This window comes from Brassica napus, chromosome C9 (assembly GCF_020379485.1).
Source record: "Brassica napus cultivar Da-Ae chromosome C9, Da-Ae, whole genome shotgun sequence".
In the NCBI taxonomy this organism is placed as follows: domain Eukaryota; kingdom Viridiplantae; phylum Streptophyta; class Magnoliopsida; order Brassicales; family Brassicaceae; genus Brassica; species Brassica napus.
Window position 1 is genome coordinate 29,191,682 of NC_063452.1, and position 8,823 is coordinate 29,200,504.

General features: G+C 35.8%; 1 protein-coding gene across 1 annotated transcript; it reads right to left on the reverse strand.

The window, feature by feature from the left end:
* Positions 1–2,735: 2,735 nt before the first annotated feature.
* LOC106398838 lies at positions 2,736–3,815 on the reverse strand. The gene has a single exon (XM_013839339.2). The coding sequence runs from the start codon at positions 3,813–3,815 to the stop codon at positions 2,736–2,738; it is 1,080 nt and encodes a 359-aa protein (XP_013694793.2).
* Between the last annotated feature and the right edge of the window lie 5,008 nt (positions 3,816–8,823).

An 8,823-nucleotide genomic window follows, 5' to 3' on the forward strand; every position in this document is an offset into this window, starting at 1 on the left:
ACTGTTTGGGCGATTTCCCCAGAGGTTCCAATGATGTTCAAATCATCAACATACACTGCTATGATAACAAATCCATTGTTTTCAAACTTCTTTATAAAGATACATGGATTGATAGGGTCGTTCTTATCGCCTACTTTGGCAAGGTATTCGCTTAAACGATTATACCACATTCGACCACTTTTCTTAAGTCCATATAAGGATTTGTTCAGCCTTATGCAGTGTTTTTCTCGAGAACCTTTGTTAGCTTTAAGCTCAATACCCTCTGGTAATCTCATATATATTTCACTATCCAGTGGACCATAAAGGTATGCGGTTACAACATCCATCAACCGCATATCCAAATTTTCTTTGATGGCCAGACTTATTAAAAAGCGAAATGTAGTTGCATCCACCACAGGGGAGTATGTCTCCTCATAATCGATGCCTGGTATTTGTGAGAATCCTTGTGCTACAAGCCGTGCTTTGTATCTTACAATTTCACCATGTTCATTTCTCTTCCTCACAAATACCCACTTATATCCCACTGGATTAATGTTAAAAGGCGTCAGGATAATCGATCCAAAGATATTTCTTTTCTTTAATGATTCTAACTCCACGTTTATGGCTTCTTTCCATTTGAGCCAATCAGATCTTTGAGTGCACTCTAGAATAGACGTAGGTTCATGATCCTCATTTAAGTCCATCATATCAAGGGCTACTTTATAAGCAAATATATTATCGATGTCGACATCTTTTCGGTTCCATCTTGTCCCAGACATAAGATAATTAATTGAGATCTCATCATTAGCACCTTCAGTACCATGAGGCTCGGCGTCCCGAGTCTCATTGGTTGGTACCTTAGGCATGGCCATTTCGGCCTTGTCTGAACAATCTATGACCTCGGTTTCTTTTGCACCTTTCTTTAATTTTCGAGGTCTTTTATCTTTGGAACCAATTGGTCTACCACGTTTGAGACGTGCTTTAGACTCTGTAGCCACTTGATTGTGTCCATCATGGACATCAATACTTATTGGTGCATTACAAGCTGGTATATAGGACTTAGTCACTCTTTTCGGGTCAGCAAAGGAATCAGGCAATTGATTAGCTAGCTTTTGCAAATGAATTATTTTCTGGACCTCTAAATCACATGATTGAGTCCGAGGATCTTGCCATGATAGCGATGTTTGATTCCATTTTATTGCTTTGCCCAGCTTGTTATTCTCTCCCCCTAATGTTGGGTACTCAGATTCATCAAAATGACAATATTCATATCTGGCCTTAAACAAATCTTCTGTTGTTGGCTCAAGATATTTAATAATGGTGGGAGAGTCAAATCCAACATATATTCTCATCCTCCTTTGAGGTCCCATTTTTGTTCTCTGTGGTGGTGCAATAGGAACATACACAGAACATCCAAATGTTTTGATATGGGACACGTCTGGCTCATGACCCGAGAGTAATTGGGATGGAGAATACTTGTGTTCATTAGATGGCCTTATGCGTATCAATTCAGCAGCATGTAATACCGCATGTCCCCAAGCTGATACTGGAAGCTTCGACCTCATGAGTAATGGTCGAGCTATGAGTTGGATTCTTTTAATGAAGGATTCGGCCAATCCATTATGTGTATGTACATGTGCTACGGAGTGTTCCACACTTACCCCCATGGACATACAGTAATCATTAAAAGCTTGGGAATTGAATTCATTAGCATTGTCAAGACGAATAGTTTTAAGTGAAAAATCTGGAAACTAGGCTCTCAGTCTTATGATCTGGGCCAGTAATCTAGCAAATGCCAGGTTTCTAGTGGATAATAAACAAACATGCGACCATCTGGTCGATGCATCAATGAGGACCATAAAATATCGAAATGTCCCACAAGGTGGGTGTATTGGTCCACATATATCGCCTTGAATCCTTTCCAGAAAGTTTAATGTTTCCTTAACCACCTTTACAGGTGATGGCCTTATTATTAATTTCTGTTGTGAGCATGGAACACATGGGAAGCTCTTAGGGAGAATTTTCCTATCTTTCAAGGAATGGCCAGTTGAGTTCAAGAGTATTTTATGCATCATAGCCGAACCAGGATGTCCGAGCCTGTCGTGCCATTGGTTAAAGGCTTCTCTGAACTCTTTAGTCATTGTGACATTAAACTCAATCAAGTTTATATGGGCACAATAAAGGCCCATAGATATAGCAGGGATAGTCTCTATGACTTTTTTATGGCCTTGGGCATTTTCATAAATCAAAAGGAATTATTTCTTTCCCTCGCCCTTAGTTTCAACATGTAGACCATTCATACGAATGTCTTTGAAACTTAGCAAATTTCTCTTTGATTTAGGAGAATATAATGCATCAGAAATTTCTAGATGCGTGCCATTAGGCATCATTAAGTGGGCCTGACCATGGCCTTCAATAAGACTGGATGTGTCTGCTATAGTATTGATATTGGCACTTCTTAGGGTGAGGTTAACAAAATATCTTTTGTCTTCTAATATAGTGTGGCTTGATCCACTATCCACCACTAGCATGTTCTTGTCTTCTTTCATTTCTGAAAAATAGACAAGGATCATCATCTTAGACATTTCTTAAGTATAAGAATGTTTTATTTGGCTTTGTTTAAATGTTCTTAGGAAGTTTAACTGGATATATAAAATCAAATTTATTTCATAGATAGAACTTTATTTCAAAGTAGTAGAACAAAAACATAAAACCAAAGGGAAATACAAAGAGAAAAGCAACATGATGTCGAAATCTTAATTGGCCTCTTTAAGGATATCTGAAGTCTCAAATTCAGCCTGATCATCATTGTCATGGGCTTGAACATCCTCATGGTCGAGATCATTCTCATCATCATGATGGATCCAATGGGCCACAGGGTTCTTTCCCTTTATGCTCTCCTGGTAGAGTTTAACAAGATGACTGGGAGTTTTGCATCGATTGGCCCAATGATTGGTCATCCCACACCGATGGCAAAAATATTTGGTCGAGCCATGGGTTTTGAAGTCGGACTTATACCCACGGCTAGGTTGATACCCTCGGCCATTACCTCGGCCATATCCTCGGCCTCGGCTACGACCAAGGTTTTCACGTGGTTGAAACCCACGGTCACGTGGTTGAAACCAACGGTCACGTGGTTGAAACCCACGGTTACGACCTTTCCATCTTCCAAGGCCTCTTATACGGCCATGGTTTGACTCTTTCTTTGGAGACTCATCTTTTGGCTCTATGGCCGCATGTGCCTCAGGTAATGCCTTAGCACCAAGAGGCCTCATCACACTATTCCTCATGAGTAACTCATTGTTTTGCTCAGCCAGCAACAAACAAGAGATCAAATTTGCATAAGTGGAGAAACCCTTTTCTCGGTATTGTTGCTGAAGCAAAACATTGCTTGTGTGGAATGTAGAGAATGTCTTCTCTAACATGTCAGCATCAGTGATAGTCTCTCCACACAGTTTCAACTTAGAGACTATCTTGAATAGAGCCAAGTTATACTCATCCACAGACTTAAAGTCTTGGATCCTTAGGTTCCTCCAATCATATAGGGCCTTTGGTAAGAGCACCGTCCTCTGGTGATCATATCTGGATTTCAGTGTTGTCCAAAGTTCCAGAGGATTCTCAACAGTGAGGTATTGGTCTTTGAGACTTTCAGCAAGGTGATGGCGTATGATTAAGATCACACTGTATCTATCCTTCTCAGATGACTCATTGCCATCAGTGATACAAGCACCAAGGTTTTTGGATTTCAAGATGATCTTGGTGTCAAGTGCCCATTGAAGGTAATTGTCTCCGGAGAGATTGAGGGCAGCATACTCAAGATTGTTGATTTTCGACATCTGAATCAAATAATCCATAAAGGGATAAGGATTCATAATAAGATGATCAATGGGATTTTGAATGTTTGAAATGTTTTTATATTTTTCAATCATCACTAAGAAAATTCAATCATAAAAATCGATTTGAAGGTTGGTTTTAATAATAACTATGTGATCAAATGATAACTTTATAATCAAATGTTTTCAAAACAAGTATTTAAAATTTATTATATGATATACTAATTTTAAAAACTTGATTATAGTTTATAATATTTGAAATAAATATTTACTTTAGTCAAAGATTTTCATTTAAACAATCATAAAAGTTTTTCAAAAAAAAAATTTCAGTTTTCAAAATCAGACATCAATGGTCAAATATTTTCATTTAAACAATCATAAAAGTTTTTCAAAAAAAAATATTCAGTTTTCAAAATCAGACATCAATGGTCAAAGATTTTCATTTATGGGTTTTAATATTTCATTTATTCTGATTTTGACTGATCACAAAGGATCAAAAACGATTTTGGCTTTAGGGTGATCATGATTGTTTTATTTATTTATTATTTTTTTATTTTTTTTTGAATTTTGGATATTGGATTTTGCTGGTTGTGAAACCAAGCAAGAGAAAAAGTTTGATGTGTGTAATGGCCGATTTTATTTGGCAAACATCACATCAGTTTGGATTGAGGATTTTGATTTTTGATTAGGCCAGATTATACATTCATGATTTCACATCTGGTAATTAGGCCAATCAAAGGATTGAATCATGGGTTTTTTTTTTTTAATCTTTCATCAAATCCGGAAACATGGATGACAAAAGGAGAGAGGAGCAGCCGATTTTATGAATGGCTTTTAGCTAAGGGGATTTGCAATCTTTCAATAATTTTGTTTATGATTCAAAAGGTTCTTAGAATCATGATTCATATAGATCATGGATTCAAGATTAATATTTGAGATGATTTTAGATCTATAGATTTTTCTCTTTTATAATATCTATAGATTTCTATTGTTTTATAAGTTTTATGATTCATATAAAATTCAGATTCATATAGATCTTTATAATCAAAATTCAGATATGTGGTGTTCTTAGATTTTAGGGTTAGATTATTTTACATTTTCACCACAAGGATTCTGAATGGACCACCTTAAGAGAGAGAGGAAGATGATCCGCGGATAGTGGAGAGAGGTGGAGAAGTGGCTGGCATGGGGCTGGCCGGAGGAGAGGAGGTTGCCGGCGGAGAGCTTGCTCAGGTGGAGAGAGCTTCGTGCTGATAACATGTTAAGATTTGAGAGAAGGTTTGTGAGAATGTGTTGTATATTTCTTATTGCTTATACCACTATATATAGTGGTTCATACAAGGTGGAGTCAAAGGGAGAATTGATTACAAAGATACTCTACATAATGACATGGTCAAACTCATAAAGACTAGTGTTATGAATCATAAAGTGAATAATCCATAACCTAGACCATACAAGTTCAAGACTAGAGTCCATTGGAGGTTTACATCCAGCCACATGGAAGACCCATACAACATAATGCCATTATACATATTCACATAGCTTTCATTTCCTAGGAAAAATAAATTAATGGTATGTGTATTCTTGCACTGGCGGACCCAAGAAATGTTTTTACCTGGGTCATGCTCTTCATTGTGTACATAGGCCTAATTAAAATAAAGAATGATTTAAACTAAAAGAAAAGAAGACAAAAATGGGTGTATATTTGAACTCGGGAAAGGTAGGTCAATAGGTAGAATCTGCAACCAACCGAGCTAAAATCCATAAAATCAAAAGGCTTACAAACCTAATATTTATATTTAACTTGTGGCAATTACACCCCATCCTTGTATGTAGGTCCGCCTCTGTATTCTTTTGTATATTCTTGTCAGAAAATATGTTCCACTCCCAAGGTAGTCTCATTCTCGATTCTCAAACCCTATTTTTCTACTTCCGCCGTTTTTTTTTTTTTTTTTTTTTTTTGTCAAACAACAAATGCATTCATTCAAACATAGAAGTGTTATCCTCCAACAGAAGAGTTTACAGAAAGCAGAGTGAGAGCAGACTTTGCCACCAAATCAGCCTCACCATTAAAGGTCCTAGAGATAAAGTGGAAAGAAATCCGATCAAAGTACGACAAAGCATGATAGATATCAAACATGATACCGAACAGTTCAGGTTGAATGGCTTCCTTCTTCAGTAGAGACGAGGGAGAGCGAATCAGTTAGAACGGCCAGGGATCAGACATTTGAATAGACGGCTGTAACAACCGCGAGGCGAACAGCTATGGCTTCTGCCATAAGAGCTGAAGATACATGGGAGCGAGGCTCACTCAGGTTCGGTATGCGCTTGAGGTTATTTCCTGAGAAAATGCCTCCAATTCCACAGCCACCGGAAGCACTGTCCCACGCTGCATCGACTTTACACACGAGCACATCAGGTGGAAAGGACGGTAGGGGAACAGAGTGACGAGTGGAGGGTACAGAATGCGGACTCGAGGAATGCACCGAAGATCTCCGATCCCGATGGTCTTGCTCTGAGGACCACTCCTTCGCATCCAGAATACACTTCAAGGCTGTCTCCTGCGCCGAGAACACTTTGTTTTCAAACAGTAGCTTGTTTCTGGACTTCCACAGATTCCATAACACCCAAGGCCACAAAGGGTCAGAGAGGCCAGATGGTGGAAGAGGAGTATATGCTGACCCTGCTTTAATGAGCTCTGCCATTGACAGCAGCGAGGCCGGCGGTCTGATGCGCACCGGTAGCAGGTTCCAAACCTCCTCTGCAAAAGGGCAAGTAAGAAAAACATGGAGGTCGTCCTCATGTGCTCCGCATCGCTTACAGTTGAAGGGAGGAACTCGACGTTTGAGTTTCCTGAATTTATTGGATATTATGTGACCAATGAAATAACTATTGGATATTTACATTCAAAAGGTCATTGGTCAAAAACTATTGGATATTGTGTGACCAATGACCTTTTGAATATGTATTATATCTTCCTGAATTTGAGTTTATGAAAACATTCCTAAATATGTATGATATACATGTATTTCCTGAATTTGAGTTTACGAAAATCTTCCTGAATAAGCATAATATTTTCTTAAAATTAGGAACATATTAATAAATATGTATAATATCTTTATAAAATTTAGAAAAAAAACATAAATGTGAAATTAATATCTTCATAAGTTCACAAAAAAAAATTATATTTTTATAATTAATTTATTTTAAAATTTTATAATTTTCTATGATAACCATTTATAGTTAATTTTAATTTGTACATAATTTTTATTTTATGATTATTTGTCTTGAAATTTTTATTAATTAATTTTTTTTGTTTGTAAAATTGACCAAAATAATTAAACTTAATGAAATATAATTTTATTTTATTATTTTATAATTAAATTTAATTGAATTCGGTTGTATCTGATTGAACTCATAACCATAGGGACCTATGACCACTGTTTTCATACCCTATTCAGATTTTGAACCGACAACCCGATAACCGATAAATAATCTGTTTTGAGTTTTAAAAATATAAGTTATTTAAAAACCTGATAATATCATTAAAACTCCTTAAACCTGGTAACTTGGCTACCGGTTGAACCACCGGAGGAACCAATGAGTGATTTTTATTCGTTTTTCTTATTTTTATTTAAAATAAACAGTTAGGTTTTTACATTTTAGTTTTCTCGTATTGTCTTCCTTTGCTGCCGCATATACTTTTTATCTCTTTCAATTTCGTCGGATTTTCTGATATTTTATCGTGTATAGTATCAACTCAACTATTTTTTATTTTCATTTTAAAATTTTGATGAAGATTTCACTATGCTACCTAAGAAAATAATGTGAATGATGATAGAAAGAACCAAAATTAGTAGATGTGGTTTAATATTAGTTTATTTTTGTTATCGACAATCTATTACAATTTTGATGTTTTACAAACATACTAGTTCAACTATAATTTAAATATTTTGAATGAAAAATAAAAAGTAAAAATAAAGAAAACAAAATTTAAATACTTTTCTATATTTTCAGAAAAAATGTTAAATTTCTTTTTTATTTTGCAATAGATAATATTAATGTATCAACCTACTGTTCATCTACAGTCAAGCCAATAATCCGATGACCCAAAAACAATTTCAGTTCAGTGTTCAGATCGGATTTAAAAACATTGCCTATGACAAAACTTTTCTTTCTTATTCAGTCACCGGTCCATTGATTAGGCCTGGGCATTCGGTTTTTCGGGTCGGGTTCGGGGCGATTCCTTTCGGGTCCTAAAGATTTAGACCCAGTACGTACTTAGAAATTTCCGGTTTGGTTTTGGTCCAGTTCTTCTTGGGTCCAAGTCGATTCGGGTGTATAATTAAAATATCCATAAAATACCCGTAATTTTTTGGGTCCATATCGGATCCGGGTCGGGTTCGGGTGTTTAGGATCTGAAAAGAACATGACATACCCAACTCCATCAAATTTAGTCGATATTTGTCATATATATCTAAAATTTTACAAAACAACTTGAATTTAACTATTAATAATTAAAAAAAAAAAATTTCAGACTCTAAATTTTACATTTTAAAGCTTCATATTACTTAAAAAATGTTACAAAATAATAACAAATGTTAGTTAACAAAAAATATTTCAACTAAATTATAAAATATTATATATATATAATAGAACAAAAAATCATAGTTTTGGATATACGTGTTTATAAGTCGGATACAAATCAGTTCTTATTGGGTTGAGTCTATTCAACTCGGTTCTTTTCGGGTCCGGATCTATTCAGATCGGTTCCTTTCAGTTCCGGTTCTTTTAGGTAAAAGAAATTTAGACCCAAAATGTATTTATAAATTTTTGGTTCGGTTATGGGCCAAGTATTTTTGGATTGGTTCCCGTTCAGGTTTTCGGGTACAGGTTAAAATGCCCTGGCCTAACATTGATAATAACACATATTTCAGTACAATAATGCTTAGTCAATCATTTTTATGGACCTTCCTAAGAAGATAAAAGCTCTTCCGGGGAAAAAAAAGCA

Bases quoted from the DNA above. Each gene is read 5' to 3' on its own strand.
- LOC106398838 (XM_013839339.2), bottom strand. From the start codon at position 3,815: ATGTCGAAAATCAACAATCTTGAGTATGCTGCCCTCAATCTCTCCGGA.